This window comes from Anomaloglossus baeobatrachus, chromosome 5, assembly GCF_048569485.1.
Source record: "Anomaloglossus baeobatrachus isolate aAnoBae1 chromosome 5, aAnoBae1.hap1, whole genome shotgun sequence".
NCBI classification, from domain to species: Eukaryota; Metazoa; Chordata; class Amphibia; order Anura; family Aromobatidae; genus Anomaloglossus; species Anomaloglossus baeobatrachus.
Window position 1 is genome coordinate 69187186 of NC_134357.1, and position 20360 is coordinate 69207545.

The 20360-nt window shown below is 50.1% G+C and overlaps 1 protein-coding gene across 1 annotated transcript; it reads left to right on the forward strand.

Annotated features, from left to right (window-relative positions):
- Positions 1-1178: 1178 nt before the first annotated feature.
- LOC142312636 (CUB and zona pellucida-like domain-containing protein 1) lies at positions 1179-20065 on the forward strand. The gene is made up of 3 exons (XM_075351633.1): positions 1179-1392; positions 3330-3505; positions 19673-20065. The coding sequence occupies exons 1-3, from the start codon at positions 1179-1181 to the stop codon at positions 20063-20065; spliced, it is 783 nt and encodes a 260-aa protein (XP_075207748.1).
- Positions 20066-20360: the final 295 nt, after the last annotated feature.

Consider the following 20360-nt stretch of genomic DNA (forward strand, 5'->3'; position numbering starts at 1 on the left):
GCTACTATAACCTTAAGCGGGCTTTACACGAGATGATAGATTGTGCGATGTGTCGTTGGGGTCACGGTTTTTGTGACGCACATCCAGAATACCGCACGACGTCGTCTCGTGTGACACCTCCTAGCGACGCGGTATCGCTCACAAATCATGGGTCGTGTACTCATCGCTAGGTTTCATAACATTGTTTAATTAAAATGGCGGTGGTTGTTCATCGTTTCCGTGGGATCACAAGTTGCTCCGTGTGACACCACGGGAACGATGAACAGCAGCTTTACCTGCGTCCCGCGGCACCCAACGGCTTAATGGAAGGAAGGAGGTGGGCGGGATGTTTACATCCCGTGCATCTCCGCCCCTCCGCTTCTATTGGCCGTGTGCCGTGTGATGTCGCTGTGACGCCGAACGTCCCTCCCACTCCAGGAAGTGGACGTTCGTCGCCCACAGTGAGGTCGTCCGGAAGGTAAGTACGTGTGACGGGGGTTAAACGAGTTTGTGCGCCATGGGCAACTAATTGCTCGTGACGCAAAAATGACGGGGGCGGGTACGATCAATTGTGCTATCGCACAATCTATCGTCTCGTGTAAAGCAGGCTTTAGACTGAGTGTAACAACACTCCAAGCTTCAGTATTCTTATTTTTGTTTGGAACAATCACAAGCCATTTCTCTTTTTGCATTTTAAGTTACTGGCATTGTAGAATATTAGAAATTGTGTGGTTGGTGGTTATTATTCTCTTTTTAATCCCTAGGAATTGGTAAATATGAAATAATCATTTTGAATATATGTTAGTATTACCTAAATGCTTAAAGGGAACCTGACATGTAGGTATGGACCTTGCAACTCAGAATATTATTCACAGAGATATGTCCCCTAGAGTCACACACATAGGGAAAGAACTGTCTGCCAAGGAGGACAGGACAGGCAGAAGCCATCTGGAACTTACCTTGAACTCCTCTTCTGAAATGCATAGTCCCAGCATCCATAGTTCCCGAAGGGGTTTTCAAAGTAGGTTTTCTATACAGCTCTGCAGCTTTTTAGATTAATACATGCACTGTAGTGTAGCTGGTCTGTAAATCATACTTAGGCATCATGAATCTTCGTTAGTATCACTTTAGTGCATGGAAAAAAAATCAATACTTTATTTTTTTAAACTGTATTTTTTGCCGAATTTCCTATGACCAGAATGAAGAATTCTCAGTCCTGCCAAGCATCATCATTGTCAGTTTATGATGGAACTCCTCTTCAATCAACTCTTCTTGGAGATCTCTGCAGTACAAGTTCTAGAGATTTCTTCTCTTCTTCAAACAGGATCAGCATTGTGTATTCAAGCTCTGATAAAAAATCAGGCTTAGTATTCTCTGCAACATACTACTCTACCTTTACCAACAATCAAAATGGTAATATATTTATATACAATTATTTTTAATTTGTTTCTATTTTAAAGGGGTTGTGCGCCACTCAGACAACCCCTTTCCAATCTTAATGTTTCCCTCCAACAAAATAATAACATTTATACTGTTCCAGCGGTGTCTCCACTTCCTCTCCCAGGGATTGCGTGACATTGACCTTAGACAAATCAAGACATCTGGAATTAAGGAGAGATCAGCTCTGGATGTCAACTACAGCAGAAGAATGGGACAGTGAAGCCAATGCTGATTGGCTGCAGAGATCATGTGACATATCAATGTTGCTGATCCACGTGAGATGCAGTGACATCATCACTGGAAAATCATTGTTACCAGAGGTGAGTATAAGTGTTATTATTTTGTTGGAGTGAAACATATTAATTGAGAAGGGGTTGTCCGAGTAGTGGACCACCCCTTTAAGGTACAGTTTTCATTACAGGTTTTTGGTATTGTTTTGATTGTAGATGTCTTTCTAGTCTGTCTTTAAAAATGTACAAATTTGTAAGTTTCTCTAACCGCCTAAAGTTTCAACTTTGTGTCTGTTGAGTTTGTTTTGCTTTCTTTTACTTCTAAGGCCATGTGTGCACGCTATGCATTTACCGCGGATTTTACCATGAATTTGCAGCAGAAAATGTGATAGACCCTTTTAGGGTCAATATTGACTTTTAGAATTGCTACTTCAAATATGCCCCACTAGAGTTTCAGTCCTCTTCCTATCTGAATAGGTAATTTGTAATAAATAGAAAACCTAGCTGCAGCCCTGCCCCAAAGTCTTACGTCACTACAACGGTGATTTCCACTGAACTGGGGCTGGCAAATGCCTCTAGTTATGGGAGAAATCAGGTCTATCACAGCTATGGTAGGACTATATGTACCTAATGGATCGAACAGGGGGGCAACATCATGGTGGTAATATAATTATAGTACAATAGAGAAAGCAGAAACGTGAGTTTTTTATTGTATACTAAGAAAAATGAAAATTTGAAGAAAAAAAATCAGAAACAGTTTTAGGCCTCCGACACACTCACCTGTCCTTGTGTGCCATTTTTTACACGGACTGGAGACACGTGCACAGGGGGACCTAGGTAATCCCTATGGTTAGGAGACACGTAAGTATTTTGGAATGGAACGTGTGTCCATTCCGTACTTACGTGTCTCTGTGTCTTAAAAACGCTGACATGTCCGTGTTGCTCCGGCAGCACGGGTGTCACACGGCCCGCACCCGTATCACACGGATGTAGTGTGGATGCGGTCCCATGCGACACGCGCCGGAGAAAACACACATGTCAGAGAAAAAAAAAAAATCATTACTCACCTTCTCCAGCACTCCTGTCTCTGCTGCTGCTGTCTCTTGCTTCCGACCGCCGCTCATTATACTAATTTAATATTCACTTCACTGCAGCCGGCAGCAGCAGCAGTGAGGAGACGGCATGGCTGGAGCCGAAGATCAGCACTACGGACAGCAGGAAGGACCACATGAGTATGCAAATTACCGATTCTCAATGTGTTATCGCGGATAGCACACGGAGAACACATGTGGACCACACGTACCAGAGACACATACTTACCTACACGCAACATGCAGGGTAAGTACGTGTCTCACGTGATTTTCACGTGAGTGTGTCAGAGGCCTTAGTTTTTTCCTCACTGACATCTGGAAACCTGGCCGGCAAAACAACCATTGTAGATGCAGCTGCAATTCAAGCAGTGAACTTCACAATACCTTAAGATGATGTGTCGATCTTCAGGAATTGAAAATGACAGTAATAATATTAATTCTATTCCAATGCCCTCTTAATTTTGGCTACTTTTTGTAGATGTATGTTCTGACCAATAAACGGCAAATTAATTTCTTTACACTTGTTTCAGTATTTACATGTCAGAAAATAAGCTTTAAATTAAATGTTTTCTTATATTTCTTTTTATAGTCAGTCTTTCATGCTATTCAGACTACATGGTGGTTTGGGTCTCCCTGAGCTTTCTTCAATCATTGGAATATTCTCCAGATCAAGTATTTCTGAATGATCCTCAGTGCCGTCCCCAAGTTGTATCAGATTGGCTTGAGTTTAATATAAATTATGATGGATGTTTGACTATAAAACAGGTAAGAAAGTACAAAATATATTCAACAGTGCCATTATGCAGTAAGGGGCTACTGCTCTAAGAATTAACCGCCCAAGCTCACACATGGGGTGTTATCAATTTCCCCAATTTTAAAACAGAGTTTCTATTGAGGCATTATTCTTCTTTGTAACAAGACTTTCTTCATGGCTCAATTTTTATTCTGTTTTTACATGGAAGGTGACTAAATATACAGTATAGGCTATAGAAAAGGGGTGCATAACTGTCACGGTCGACTCTCTGTTTTTGGATACTAGTGACAGCTTCTGGACTGCAGGCTCTCATATCCATCGGGTTATCCACATTTAAATGTGGTTTTGTTTCCTTTAGTACCTACACATTTAGGCCCTTTTCACACGTCAGTGAAAAACAGTGACGTTTTTCACTGGCGTGTAAAACACGCACATGTCCCTGCGTTTGCCGTGATTCACGGAAAACGTGGGTTGTCTAAGTGCAATCCGGGCTCCGTTCTCCGTGGCCCGTGATTGTACTTAGAAAACAACTCACCTGCGCCCGCTCCCTGTGTCCATGGTGCTGATCGCTCCCGCGGTGCAGCATCCGGCCGGCGGTGACCCCCGCAGCAGCTGCTTCCGGGTCGGCTGTGTCGCGCATAATGAATATGCGCGACAATAATGAGCCGGCTCAGAAGCAGCAGGGAGAACGGGTTGCAGAGGACATCGCTGGACGCTGGGTGAGTAAAAATGATTTTTATTTTAAAAGCTCGTTTTTTTCTGGCACGTGTTTCACGGACCACACCACTGCGTGGTCCGTGGAACATCAGTGATGCCAGAAAAAAATGGACATGTTTCCGTGCGGCAATCACGCACACGCGGGTATGCCGCACGGAGACACGTGCAGTGAAAAATCACTGACGTGTGAGCAGATCCATTGATTATAATGGGTCTGCGTATGTCAGTGATTCTGGTACGTTTAAAAAAAAGCACAAACGTACCAGAATCACTGACGTGTGAAAGAAGCCTTAATGTCAATTTTGCTGCTGGCAGCTTCTCTAGCAATCTCTAGCTGAGTATGTCAGCTGCAGTAGCTTTGTAGTAATGCCCTTCAGGTTTAAATAGAAGTGTTATCCAGCAATCCCTGCTGAAGATACAAAGCCATTTTATTCTCTGGCTGCATTGGTGAAATGACCTGTGAAGACTTGTTCCTGCATTTCCACTATATCCTTTATTGTTTCCCCTGTTCGGCTTTCATTTCCCTGTGTGTATTAGTGCAGCGGTGGAGCTAGCGTCTTCCACCAGCCAACACACTAGCCAGGACCACTATAGGGTTTTTCTTAGGGTCTCAGGTTCCTGTTTGGCAACAGTTGAGGAGAATATATAGGGCCTAGTTAGGAGTGTAGGGTCAGCTACAAGTGAGGATAAGAGTTTTCCATCTACCCCTCTCACTAGAGCACCACTGTTTTTTCTTGTGTCCCTTGTCTCCCCCCTACCTGTTGCACTGTTGTTGGTGTGGCGCCCTGGACAAGCCAGGACATCACAGGTACTACACCAACACACCCCACACCCCGGCTAGGCACACCTAAGTCAAACACAAATCCTTGTTGCCTTCCTCCAGGGGCTGATGTCCACACCACCGTGGGTGGCGTCATGGACAATATCCCCAAACCACACACCAACCCCCCTTTCACTCACGGGTGAGGAACACCGCTCGAGTCCAAGGGATCCGGCCCACCACTCGAGCCACCGCCGAGCAGCAGCAGCAGCAGCAGTAGCCGGACTTGAGCAGTGGGTGAGCGCAGCGTCCCCTCCTCCGCCTGCGACAACTTGGCATCACGAACAGGATCTTACCGCTCTGTCATCTGGTAGAGGTGCGTCTTGTGACCGCCGGAGGTGTCCGGCCGAAAACTTTGAGAAGCCGCCATTTTGGGCGCGAAAAGTCGCCGCTCCAGCGTCTCCTCGAGCAGTGGAGGCACGAAAACCGAAACCCCGCCTCTGTAGAGGAGGAGCCAGAAAAAGACTAAGGGGGACGGAAACAAGATGTCTACGCCCGACGGAGCCGCTGGAGGAGCAGTCGCATGTAACTAGTGCTGCAGCGTGCAGGGACGCCAGGACTCTGCTGAAACACGTTCCTGGATCCAGAAGCAAGATGTGCCAGGAGCTCCCGGCCCAAGTCCACTTCATCCTGGCGAAGTGGACGTCGGAGATGAAGGGCCTGGCCGCAACCGTTTGGGCATCCGAAGTGGAGGTGGTCTCAGAGGAGCGAGTAAGCGACCCACGCCCCTATGTCCCCGAAGGATCGGTCGATATGGCTGAGGGGCCCGGCCTGCTGCTGTCCACCACGCTACCTCCCTCACTGCCCATGCCCGAGGCCGACGCCCCGACCGACCCATTACCCCTGCCACCGGTAGCGGAGCCCGCAGCATCTGTGGGAGAGGGCCCAGACCTGCGGCCCCCGGGCCCTACCTTTACCATCGCCCTGGCACCTGTCCCGGCTTCCATCCCAGCCGCGACGGAGAGGACGACGGCCCTGGCAGCCCGCCCGGCCGCAGCGGAAGCGACCCTCGCCCAGAAGCCAGCACCACGAGTCCCGCTGACTGCTCCCAGACACCCGGCCTCGGCTGAGGCACGGCGGGGATGCAGCTGCAAGGAGGCAGAGCAGGCCATGTCACAGCGGGGTCCTTCATTACCAAAGGTACCGGTCGTAGCCGGCACAGGGGGACTCCGGCTGGGCCCATTCCCCACCCCGTCTGAACCGGAGCAAGTGCTCCGCACCGGGCATGGCAGCAAAGGCAGCTGCGCCGCGGGATTGCTGATTAAAAAAAGAAAAGTTAGAGCATGGTAGCGGTTCCCGGTACCCTGCTGTTGGTCCCCATTGGGACTCTGCTGACGTTCCAGACGGCCCTCAAGGCTAAGGAGTCCGGTTGGAGGAGCAGTCATATCGCATCATCGGCAGCTGAAAATGGAGTCCTGTGGGACAGTGTCACCCCTGTGTGAGGGTGGCGTTGGGGGCTCGTGCTGTTCGATGGTGGACTGTGGGAAAGCTGCAGGGGGAAGCTGTACCGGAGCCAGGTGTTGTGGATGGCCCCTGGGACCCAACTAACAGTCCCCGTTGGGACCCTACGGCAAGTCTCCGTTAGGACCCTACAGTTTTGTTTGTGGTAGCCCGTTGGCTACGAAGCACTGTGGTCCCCGTAGGGACGATCTGCAACCGTTACGTAAGGAACTGCTTACGGACAAGCCCGAGAACTTGCAGGGCAACCACAAACTTAGTGGAATGTAAATAAAAATGTTTTTGGCTTGAAACCGTTACCGCCTCCGGAGAGGCTGATTTGGGAGGATGGGCCTGGAGGAAAGGGATGGCCCAGGTCCGCCACTACCATAACCGGTGGCGATCCTCCGGGGGTTCAGGGGTCCCCATGGACGCGGGTCCCCTGAAAGAGACAGAACCCGCTCGGGCAACTTGGTGCTGGACTGGGGTCAAGTAGTGTTGCCCGCTTCTTAGGGGCAGCATCAGGGCCAGGTTGTTTGGGTGGGAGAAGAGCAGAAGCCGTACCGTTATAAAATGTTTATGATGTCTTTATATGTCTTTTACCGTTTTACTCTTTTGCAGTTAAACAAAAATAAAACCAGTGATGGACGGGCAGCCCGCGGACGGTCTGCATTTTACTAAGGGGGAATGTGGTGCCCTGGACAAGCCAGGACGTCACAGGTACTACACCAACACACCGCACACCCCGGCTAGGCACACCTAAGTCAAACACAAATCCTTGTTGCCTTCCTCCAGGGGCTGATGTCCACACCAGGGGGTGGGCCAGGCGGTTGGTCCTGCCCATCGAGGAGTTCACAGTCCTAGAGGCGGGAAAAGGAGTCAGTTTAGAGTTCAGTTTTGGAGAGTGAAGTGGTAGTAGAGGAGACTGACCGTGGTTGGCAGACGGTGGTGACCGTCTGCAGGAGAGGCTGATTGGAGTGAACTGTACGGACCGGGGAAGGGCGGTGACCCGCCGGTACCGGATCGGGGAGTGAAGAGAAGCCAGCACCATTCGGCAGGGCCTACGGACCCCGACCAGGCTAGGAGTCGCCGTAAAACCGGTCAAATCCGTTAGTGACGGGAACCTCCGGGGTTTCCCAGCAGTCAAGACCCGATTGAAGGCAACAGCTCACACCGTAAAGGGAAACACAGTCACCGCCAAGGCTACAGTTCCCAGGGCCAGAGCCTGCGGGCAAAAGGGGCTCCCTCAGCATCCATCCAAGCTGGGGAGCGGGTTACCGGTGGGAAGCCATTGGAACCGTAAACACAACACAGGTGCAGGGAAAGGCAGTCACCATCAACCTACTGGAAGAGGACAACCGCAGCCGCCTGTGGGACCCGTCCATCCAGCCGTTTGTTTGACCAGAGGCTCCGAGTGAATTACTGGCTGAGTGAGTACCACCGTGCCATGCGGCACAGCGCTGCCCCCGCGACCCTGCACCTCACCAGGCCCCGTAACCCGCCTGTCATCCCCAATCCCTCACCGGGGCCCCGGGACAGCCAACCCCCCCTACCCATGGAGGGGAGAACGAACATCCAAGCTGCTCCCTCTCATCGCTCCCGGGATCCCCGTCCAGAGCAGCGGTAGTGTCACAACTTCACCACAACCGTGGGTGGCGTCACGGACAATATCCCCAAACCACACACCAACCCCCCTTTCACTCACGGGCGAGGAACGCCGCTCGAGTCCCCGGGATCCGGCCCACCGCTCGAGCCACCACCGAGCAGCAGCAGCAGCAGCAGTAGCCGGACCCGAGCAGTGGGTGAGCGCAGCGTCCCCTCCTCCGCCCGCGACATTTGTATATTTGTCATGCGTCAAGACATCGGTTTGTCTGAACGCGTCTTCCATGTGTCAGAGTGTGGCACTAACCTGGGCTCCAAAACCAAGTCTATTCACAATGTCATCACACGTGGTCCAGAACTGTCTCTGACTCTTCTGTATTCAGTAGCTCTTATAAACTATGAGGATTCCTGTATGGTCATTCATGACTTCCTTTCTCTGAACTGCTAAATAGTGGAACAGAGGTCACCCTGTGTCTACAATAGTGGAAAATAAAGAAAGATCATGACATATAGTAGTGTTGATATGCAGCTCAGATCAGAATAAACACTTCATATTTTATGGAAGTGTTACAATCACAAAATTGTGGAGGTATATAACCAGAATAGGACACCACCTATAAAAAGGGATCACCCAAGGCCTAGCAGAACAAATTAAGTATCATATATGAGAAAAGAAGTAAGCCACAAAAAAGATCACCTTAAAATAGTAAATGTTTATTTAGGTCACAAACCACAATATAATAAAAACTTTTAAAAGCCTAATAGGCAAGAGAACAAAACCTCCGGACTTGCCTATATTACAGCTTAAGTCCCATTATCGGAACTGGAAAAACATGGGTCACAATAGAAATGCCTGAGAAGATATTATATGCAAACAATTTGAAGCTGATGCAAACCATAAATAGAGAAAGTCTGTACAGAAACCATCATATCCCATATGGTTATTGGTATATGTAGAATGTGGTGAATGAAAAACATTTTTTTAAGGAAGTCCAGTTACATAAACTTTAGTGAATATCATGCTTAATAAATAGAGACTGAATGATACAAGGATCTATACATCAAACCACCGCCATAGCATATAAGCACCAATATAAAGGTTAAATGAAGAAAGTACCAATGTGCTAAGATATGGAATGCACCTCATGTGTATCACCTCCATGGACTGGACTGAGACTTCAAGGTACTTTACACACTGCGACATCGCACCTGCGATGTCGGTGGGGTCAAATCGAAAGTGACGCACATCCGGCGTCGCTGTTGATATCATAGTGTGTAAAGCCTTTTTGATACGATTAACGAGCGCAAAAGCGTCGTTGTCGTATCATCGGTGTAGGGTCCACCATTTCCATAATGCCGGTGAAGCGACGGTACGATGTTGTTCCTCTTTCCAGCAGGCAGCACACATCGCTGTGTATGAAGCTCCAGGAGCAAGGAACATCTCTTTACCAGCATTCCGCCTGCAATGAGAAGGAAGGTGGTGGGCGGGATGTTTACGTCCCGGTCATCTCCGCCCCTCCGCTCCTATTGGCCGCCTGCCGTGTGACGCCGCATGACCCGCCCCCTTAGGAAGGAGGCGGGTCGTCGGCCAGAGCGACGTCGCAGGGCAGATGAGTGCATGTGAAGCTGGTGTAGCGATAATATTCGCTATGCCAGCAATCACAAGATATCGCTGCTGCCACGGAAGCGGGGACTATCGCGCTCGGCATCGCAAGCATCGGCTTGCAATGTCGCAACGTGTAATTTACACCTTTCTTGAGGAGTGCAAAACATAAGGCTTACGGTCGCATAAATATAAAAGTTCATCATTAAGTATAGTATATAGTTATCAAGTGTAGAGGCATAAGGATTATGAGCTGCATGAAGGATCAAACCAACGTAACATCCAAATAAAGTTGTAGGTCTTCAAAGCTTCTGTAAACATGACCCAGGAGGGATATGACAAGTTAAAAATGCTTTGAGTTTGAGCGTAATCACAGTCAGAGTATTATTGCACATGCGCATAATTTAGAGATGTACAGAGAACGATGCATACACGCTGAATATGGACAAAGAAGGCATGTGCATTTATGCACAAATAAGCATTCATAAACATGACTCAACACAAGGGGTGAATCAAAATCAATGACACACCCATAAACAGTAGTGCACAGGCACACAAATAGAAATTAAAGTATAATTACAAACATGTTTTTTCAGTTCTTTTTTATGAAAAAAGCTATAATAAAAAAATGTGTGATAAATGAGTATATATCCTTATCCTGGGGCCTAGTAAAAGAATATACGCCAGGAAGAAGCCCAGAATAAGGATATATATACCAGGAATAGACCTATGATAAGGACATATATACCAAGAAGGAGCCCAGAATAATGGCTGACATACCGTATACACCAGAATGGAGACATATATATCAGGTTGGGGGACATATTTACTAGGATGGGGCCTTTGGTGGGGACATATATACCAGGATGGGGGACATATTAACCAAGATAGGGGACATATTTACTATGAATTAACTTAGTATGGGGACATATAAAGCAGAATGGGTGACATATTTCACAAGAGGGAGCCTAGGATGGGTACATATATACTAGGATGAGGGCGTATTTAACCCAACAATGCATATTGGGGGCCTTTCAGATGTCATGCATTTTAGAGTTAAAGGGAATTTGTTACAAGGTTTTTTCACCTTTGAAAACAGAATAATGTAGAGACAGAGACCCTGATTCTAGCTATGTGACACTTACAGGGCTGCTTATTGTAGTTAAATCATTATTTATTCAGCAGGAGATTATGATTAGAGGACTATTTGACCTGCTACCCAGTAGTCAAGTACATTCATGAGCTCTGGATAACCTTCCCCCACCACTTATTGGCAGATTTTTGTATACAATGTGCATACGATGAAAGCAGCCAATCAGTGTGGTTATAGAGCTACAAATTCAAATAACTGTTAAATCTTCAGCAGAGAAAGCAGTGACTTAATAAAAATGTCAGGAATCAGCTCAGTTAGTGACACATCACTGGAATCAGGGTCTCTGTCGCTACACAGTGCTGCTTTCAGATAGGATAACAAAAACATGGTGACAAATTCGCTTTAAGAGGAAGGGACCCAGATACAAGACATTAGTACTGGATAGGTAACATTACTACATAATGAAGGGGGAGGTGCACACATATATTTATAGGATTTAGAAAGCTACAGGGACCTATACATCTAACCAACATGCTGGGAAGGGGCAGGTCCAAATTTTGCATCAGGGCACATTGGACTGTAGTTAACCCCTTCACGACCTTGGACGGATCTAGCCGTCATGGTGCCCTGGTACTTAAAGACCCATGACGGCTAGATCCGTCATGGCGGAATCGCGGCACTGTGGTCCCGGTAATAGCAATCGGTGGAATTTTCCACCATATTCTAGAAGGAGGGGACCTCTACTTGACCTCCCGAGGCGTGGTTTCTCCACCCCGGACCTACGGTGCCTGTGATTGGCTGATTTGTGACAATGAGCCAATCACAGGCATTGTAATGTTTCAGCTAATAAACATAGCTGAAACATTGCAATCCAGCCCTGATCGGTGCTTCTCTAGCACTGCTCATTGGCTGACCTTTGTTTCAACCCCCCCAGCTCTGATTGGAGGGATCGTCCTCGTGCTTGAACCCTCCAATCACAGTGAATCGGCTTCCGGTGAACTGCCGGTGACCGCTCACCTCAGGTTCATTCCATCCGGGGAAGCTGAGGAGAGCGATCCTGCCGACGTGATCCTCGCCGTGCCTGCCGCCGTGATCCTCGCCGTGCCTGCCGCCGTGATCCTCGCCGTGCCTGCCGCCGTGATCCTCGCCATGCCTGCCGCGCCTGCCGCCGTGATCCTCGCCGTGCCTGCCGCCGTGATCCTCGCCGTGCCTGCCGCCGTGATCCTCGCCGAGCCAGCCTGCGATTCTCTGTAAGTATTGCTACCCCGCCCCCCATCTGCTGCCCAACTCATCCACTGCTGTTCCCCCCACCCCCGCACCGCCCCTGTCCACGCTCCATCACTGACCCCGCACCACCTCGCCGCTGCCTCCGCTCCACCGCTGCTCCATCGCCGCTCCTCCGCTGCCCACGCTCCATCGCTGCCCAGGCTCGATCGCTGCCCACGCTCCATCGCTGCCCCTCCGCTGCCCATGCTCCATCGCTGCCCCTCCGCTGCCCACGCTCCATCGCTGCCCCTCCGCTGCCCACGCTCCATCGCTGCCCCTCCGCTGCCCACGCTCCATCGCTGCCCCTCCGCTGCCCACGCTCCATCGCTGCCCCTCCGCTGCCCACGCTCCATCGCTGCCCCTCCGCTGCCCACGCTCCATCGCTGCCCCTCCGCTGCCCACGCTCCATCGCTGCCCCGGCTCGATCGCCGCTCAGCCGCTGCCCGCGCTCCATCGAGGCCCCCACACCGCTCAGCCGCTGCCCGCGCTCCATCGCTGCCCCTCCGCTGCCCACGCTCCATCGCTTCCCAGGCTCGATCGCCGCTCAGCCGCTGCCCACGCTCCATCGAGGCCCCTCCGCTGCCCGCGCTCCATCGAGGCCCCCGCACCGCTCAGCCGCTGCCCGCGCTCCATCGAGGCCCCCGCACCGCTCAGCCGCTGCCCGCGCTCCATCGAGGCCCCCCGCACCGCTCAGCCGCTGACCGCGCTCCATCGAGGCCCCCGCACCGCTCAGCCGCTGCCCGCGCTCCATCGAGGCCCCCGCACCGCTCAGCCGCTGCCCGCGCTCCATCGCTGCCCACGCTCCATCGCTGCCCACGCTCCATCGCTGCCCAGGCTCGATCGCCGCTCAGCCGCTGCCCGCGCTCCATCGAGGCCCCCGCACCGCTCAGCCGCTGCCCGCGCTCCATCGCTGCCCCTCCGCTGCCCACACTCCATCGCTGCCCAGGCTCGATCGCCGCTCAGCCGCTGCCCACGCTCCATCGAGGCCCCTCCGCTGCCTGCGCTCCATCGAGGCCCCCGCACCGCTCAGCCGCTGCCCGCGCTCCATCGAGGCCCCCGCACCGCTCAGCCGCTGCCCGCGCTCCATCGAGGCCCCCGCACCGCTCAGCCGCTGCCCGCGCTCCATCGCTGCCCACGCTCCATCGCTGCCCACGTTCCATCGCTGCCCAGGCTCGATCGCCGCTCAGCCGCTGCCCGCGCTCCATCGAGGCCCCCGCACCGCTCAGCCGCTGCCCGCGCTCCATCGCTGCCCCTCCGCTGCCCACGCTCCATCGCTGCCCAGGCTCGATCGCCGCTCAGCCGCTGCCCACGCTCCATCGAGGCCCCTCCGCTGCCCGCGCTCCATCGCCGCTCAGCCGCTGCCCGCGCTCCATCGCTGCCCCTCCGCTGCCCGCGCTCCATCGCTGCCCGCGCTCCATCGCTGCCCGCGCTCCATCGCTGCCCCTCCGCTGCCCGCGCTCCATCGCTGCCCCTCCGCTGCCCGCGCTCCATCGCTGCCCCTCCGCTGCCCGCGCTCCATCGCTGCCCCTCCGCTGCCCGCGCTCCATCGCTGCCCCTCCGCTGCCCGCGCTCCATCGCTGCCCCTCCGCTGCCCGCGCTCCATCGCTGCCCCTCCGCTGCCCGCGCTCCATCGCTGCCCAGGCTCGATCGCCGCTCAGCCGCTGCCCGCGCTCCATCGCTGCCCCTCCGCTGCCCGCGCTCCATCGCTGCCCCTCCGCTGCCCGCGCTCCATCGCTGCCCCTCCGCTGCCCGCGCTCCATCGCTGCCCCTCCGCTGCCCCTGCTCCATCGCTGCCCCTCCGCTGCCACCGCTCCATCGCCGCTCTGCCGCTGCCCCACTGCTGCCCCCGCTCCATCGCCACTCTGCCGCTGCCCCACTGCTGCCCCCGCTCCATCGCCGCTCCGCTGCTGCCCCCGCTCCATCGCCGCTCCATCGCTGCTCTGCCGCTGCCCATGCTCCGCCGCTGCCCCCGCTCCATCACTGCCACCGCTCCGCCGCTGCCACCGCGCCGCTGCCCCACTCCGCAGACTGCCTGTAATCGCAGGCCAGTGCCTGCTTCCCCTCCCCCATCCATCTCTGCTGCCGACCCCCTTGCTCCCTCCACCCGCCCCCAATCCACCGCTGCCCCATGTTCTTGCTCAGAGTCTCGCATCGCATCACCTTGCACGGCCGCCCGCTTCCCGGGCAGGAGCGTGCAGCCGTGTACAAATACATGCTGCTGCACGCTTCTTACCAAGGAGCCGGCGGCTGTGCAAGGTGATGCGATGCGAAACTCTCACACGTGTGACGCTGGGCTTAGTGTCAGTTGCAGGTGCTCGTGTAAACTTTTTTTTTTTTTTTGCAAAATTCTAATTTTTTTTTTTTTTTTTTTTTTTTTTTATAGGTCTTTTCCTGTTCATAGACACACACTTCTACATTTGAATAAAGTTTTTTTTGCACACATACACACACCACACATAAGATGTCCCAGTCTTCCAAATCTCGGAGGCTGTATTCAGCCGAGGAGGCATATGCCATTGTTGCCTCCGAGACTGATAGCGAAGGAGATGACCCCACATTCCTTTGTTCGTCCCAGTCCTCTTCCTCCTCCAGTGCCGAGGAACCACCAAGAAAACATCGTAGAAAGAATCGTCCGGCGCCCAGTGGAGAAGACCCGGCGCCCAGTGGAGAAGACCCGGCGCCCAGTGGAGAAGACCCGGCGCCCAGTGGAGAAGACCCGGCGCCCAGTGGAGAAGACCCGGCGCTGAGTGTGAGTGATGCCCAGCCCAGCACTAGTGCTAGTGACCCCCAACCTAGCACTAGTGATCGGGAGTGGACCCCAGTCCCTGAAAATTTTGCACCTCGGATTCCTGATTTTACTCCCCAATCAGGAATCCAGTTTGATACTAACAACCTTAGAGAAATAGAATTTTTCAAAGTCTATTTCTCTGAAGAGTTCGTTAGTCTCATGGTGGTGCAAACAAATCTTTATGCCCAACAATTTTTGGCCGAAAAACCTCGCTCATCATATTCTAGCTGGACCCCAACGGATTCAGTAGAAATGATGAAGTACTGGGGTCTGGCTCTTCACATGGGGTTAGTGAAGAAGCCTGAACTTCGCCAATATTGGAGTGTTGATGTTTTATACAACACTCCAGTGTTTGGTATGATTATGACCCGCAGACGGTTTGAGGCTATCCACAGATTTTTGCATTTGGAGTGTCTTCCCCGAGATGACCCGAATTTTGACAGACTGTTCAAAATTCGTCCGGTCATCGAACACTTTAGCAAAAAGTTTGCTGAAGTGTACGTTCCGCAGAGGGAAATTTGTGTGGATGAGTCCCTCATCCACTTCAAGGGGAGACTGAAGTTCCGCCAGTACTTGCCCAGTAAAAGGGCAAGGTACGGCATTAAACTCTACAAGCTGTGCGAGAGTACCTCAGGGTACACTCACAGCTTTAGTGTTTACGAAGGCAAGGACACGCGGATCCAACCCCCAGAATGCCCACCTACTCTGGGGGTGAGTGGGAAAATTGTGTGGAGTTTGATCCACCCACTGCTTGATAAAGGTTATCATCTGTATGTTGATAACTTCTATTCAAGCATCCCACTTTTCCAATCCCTCTCTTCCAGAGGTACCGCAGCTTGCGGTACGATCCGGAAAAACCAGAAGGTCCTCCCTGTTACGCTAATTGGGCAGCTGCTCCAAAAAGGTGAGAGCAGAGCCCAATGTAGCGACAACATGGTTGTAGTTAAGTTCAAGGACAAAAGGGATGTCCTTTTCTTAACCACAATACATGGTCCCGGCACCTCTGCAACCAATGTTCGAGGTACGTCAGCACAGGTTCGCAAACCGGACTGTGGCTTGGCGTACAACAAACATATGGGAGGAGTTGATCTTTCTGATCAAGTCCTCCAACCCTATAGTGCCATGCGGAAGGCTAAGGTGTGGTACAAAAAGCTGGCTGTGCACATCGTGCAGATGGCACTATACAATGCTTTCGTGCTCTCACGATGTGCAGGCCAGACCAACACCTTCCTTCAGTTTCAGGAGGTAGTAATCAAGACCATGATCTTTGGAAGAGGAGGAGAAGAAGCAGCAGCAGTTCCTACTACCTCTAGAACTGAAGGTTCCCGTGTGGTACCAGGGCAACATTTTCCTGGTGAGGTACCACAAACCACCGCAAGAGGAACAACGCAGAAAAGGTGCCGGGTGTGCTATAAAAAAGGGGTGAGGCGGGAAAGCAAGTATCTATGCGATACTTGTCCCGACAAACCCGGACTTTGTATGAGTGACTGCTTCAAAGTCTATCATTCGTCCGGGTACTAAATTGATATAGCCCACCTAAAAATCCTGAGGCACAATACACGACAAAAGGCTGCTTTACACGCTGCGACATCGTTAGCGATGTAACACGCCAGATCGCACATGCGATCTCGGCAGATTGCATGCGCGATCTGGCGTGTTACAAAGCCAATGAGATTGCTAGCGATGTCGCAGCGTGTAAAGCACCCTAAGGCTATGTGCCCACGGGAGCACGTACCTTTGGATATATTCGCAGGTACGGCCGGATATTTCCCGCAGCTGCCCGCCGGCATTCGCAGCTATTTTTTAGCTGCAAGATTCCAGCGAAATAGCTGCGGGAAACATGCGGCTATACCTGCGGATCTCCCGGCCTATATCTCCATAGCGGAGGGCCGGGGATTCCACAGGTAATTCCGCAGGAAGAATTGCCATTCAATTACGTGCGGCTGCGGGACATCCGCAGCATGTTCCGCAGCCACATAGTGGACACAGACATTCCCCATGTCCCATAGGATAACATGGAAAGTGTCTGTACATGGTAAAACCTGCGGAATTATCTAGAAAATCCAGATAAATCTGCAGGTTTTCCACTGCAAATTCCACAGAAGCAAGCTCCCGTGGGCACATAGCCTCAAGACTGTGACCTGTCACACAATATACAACAAAGACTGTGACCTGATTCACACTACACGACAAAGACGGTGACCTGACACACACTACACAACAAAGACTGTGACCTGACACACACTACACGACAAAGACTGTGACCTGATTCACACTACACGACAAAGACAGTGACCTGACACACACTACACGACAAAGACGGTGACCTGACACACACTACACGACAAAGACGGTGACCTGACACACACTACACAACAAAGACTGACCTGACACACACTACACAACAGACTGTGACCTGACACACACTACACAACAGACTGTGACCTGACACACACTACACAACAAAGACGGTGACCTGACACACTACACAACAAAGACGGTGACCTGACACACTACACGACAAAGACGGTGACCTGACACACACTACACGACAAAGACTGTGACCTGACACACACTACACGACAAAGACGGTGACCTGACACACTACACGACAAAGACGGTGACCTGACACATACTACACGACAAAGACGGTGACCTGACACACACTACACAACAAAGACTGTGACCTGACACACACTACACGACAAAGACTGTGACCTGACACACACTACACAACAAAGACGGTGACCTGACACACACTACACAACAAAGACGGTGACCTGACACACTACACGACAAAGACGGTGACCTGACACACACTACACGACAAAGACGGTGACCTGACACACTACACGACAAAGACGGTGACCTGACACATACTACACGACAAAGACGGTGACCTGACACACACTACACAACAAAGACTGTGACCTGACACACACTACACGACAAAGACTGTGACCTGATTCACACTACACGACAAAGACTGTGACCTGACACACACTACACAACAAAGACGGTGACCTGACACACTACACGACAAAGACGGTGACCTGACACACACTACACGACAAAGACGGTGACCTGACACACACTACACAACAAAGACGGTGACCTGACACACACTACACAACAAAGACGGTGACCTGACACACTACACAACAAAGACGGTAACCTGACACACACTACACAACAAAGACGGTGACCTGACACACACTACACAACAAAGACGGTGACCTGACACACACTACACAACAAAGACGGTGACCTGACACACACTACACGACAAAGACGGTGACCTGACACACACTACACAACAAAGACTGACCTGATTCACACTACACAACAGACTGTGACCTGACACACACTACACAACAGACTGTGACCTGACACACACTACACAACAAAGACGGTAACCTGACACACACTACACAACAAAGACGGTGACTTGAGGCACACTACATGACAAAGACGGCGACTTGACAAAACCTACACAACACAAATATAAAATTGACATACCAGGTCCCTGATAAAATACATTGCTCATTCCATTCGAAGCCCTGCTGTGCGCCCAAACAGTGTTTTTTCGCCATATATGAAGTATCGGCTTACTCAGGACAAATTTCCCAACAAATTTTAGGGTCTATTTTATCCTGTTCCCCATGTAAAAATTAAAAAATTGAGCCCAAAATAACATTTTTGTGGAAAAAAAAGTACTTTTTTGTTTTTTCGGCTCAATGTATGAAGCACATGAGGGTTATAAGTGCTCATTGCCCATCTATAATTATGCCTTGGGGGGTCTAGTTTCCAAAATGGGGTCACATGTGGGGATTTTCCACTGTTTCGGCACATCAGAGGCTCTCCAAACGCAACATGGTGCGGCAACAATTTCATCTAATTTTCCGTTCAAAAAGTCAAATGACGTGCCTTCCCTTCGTAGCCTTGCCGTGCGCCCAAACAGTGGTTTTCCGCCACATATGAGGTATCGGTATGCTCGGATGAAATTGCACAACAAATGTTAAGGTCCATTTAATCCTGCTACCGTTGTGAAAATTCAATATTTGAGGCTAAATTTGCATTTTTGTAGCAAAAAGTAAAATGTTCATTTTTTCCTTCCACATTGCTTTAGGTCCTGTGAAACACCTGAAGGGTTAATAACCTTATTGAATGTGGTTTTGAGTAGCCTGAGGGGTGCCGTTTTTGGAATGGTGTCACTTTTGGGTGTTTTCTTTCATGTAGGCCCCTCAAAATCAATTCAAATGTGATGTGGTCCCTAAAAAAAGTGGCTTTGAAAATTTTATTGTAAAAATGAGAAATTGCTTATAAACTTTGAACCCCTATAACTTCCTTATAAAATTTTTTTTTTTTCCAAAATTGTGCTGATGTAAAGTAGACATGTGGGAAATGTAATTTATTAATTATTTTGTGTCATATGTCTCGCTGGTTTACGAGCATAAAAATTAAAAGTTTGAAAATTACAAAATTTTCAAAATTTTCGCAAAATTTCCATTTTTTTCACAAAGAAACACAAAAAATATTGGCATAAATTTACCATTAACATGAAGCCCAATATGTCACGAGAAAACAATCTCAGAATCACCAGGATCCGTTGAAGCGTTCCAGAGTTATAACCTCATAAAGTGACACTGGTCAAAATTGCAAAAAATGGCCTGGTCTTTAGGGTCAAAATAGGCTGGGGGCTGAAGGGGTTAAGCCACTCTATCTATATATCTATCTATCTATCTATCTATCTATCCAACTATCTAATTTGTAATACCATTTTGAGAAGAACAGGATAATCTCCTTGTATGTAAATACTTCATTTTTACAAATTATTTTCTTTTTTTTATAGGTTGAAAATGATACAATAAGTTATATAAACACCCTGGTCACTGACTCATCTGACACAATCTATACTTACAAAAGAAACATTTGTCTAAAAGTGAAATGTCGGCTCTCCCAAGAAACTGTAGTGGAAGGCATGTACTCTGCAGACGTCAAGATAAAGAACACGTTAGTCCAGTATGGCCTGTTTACTGCTGAATTAATATTCTTCCAGTCCTCAAGCTTTATACAATCAGTGAATGAATATCCATACAATGTGGAGGTCAATCAGTATCTATATCTGCAAATCACTGTACACACGTCCGATCCTACCATGGTCATATTCTTAGACACTTGCGTGGAATCTACTAATGAGCTGGAATTCACAAGAAATGTTTATTACATTATTCGCAATGGGTAAAGTAGTGTTTCTTTTATATTATTATTATTATTATCATTCTTTTGGCTTATTATATGTTTTTCCTATGAGCTCCAAGCTGATAATACACACTAGGGTTATTGCTTTGTACATTCATAGTAGACAGATCATCAATACAACACCTACAGCCCCTTATACAAAATGAATAGCTGTTGGTTTAATGAATAATGATTAGGGATGATCGAATACCTCAAATATTCGGCTTCGCGAATATTTGCAGAATACGTCGCCGCTATTCATCCATAATCTATCTCCTCCGTATATCTCTGAACTAATT

Bases quoted from the DNA above. Each gene is read 5' to 3' on its own strand.
- LOC142312636 (XM_075351633.1), top strand. From the start codon at position 1,179: ATGAAGAATTCTCAGTCCTGCCAAGCATCATCATTGTCAGTTTATGAT. The intron at 1,393-3,329 runs GTAATATATTTA...TTCTTTTTATAG, and splicing joins CTTTACCAACAATCAAAATG to TCAGTCTTTCATGCTATTCA. The intron at 3,506-19,672 runs GTAAGAAAGTAC...TTTTTTTTATAG, and splicing joins GATGTTTGACTATAAAACAG to GTTGAAAATGATACAATAAG.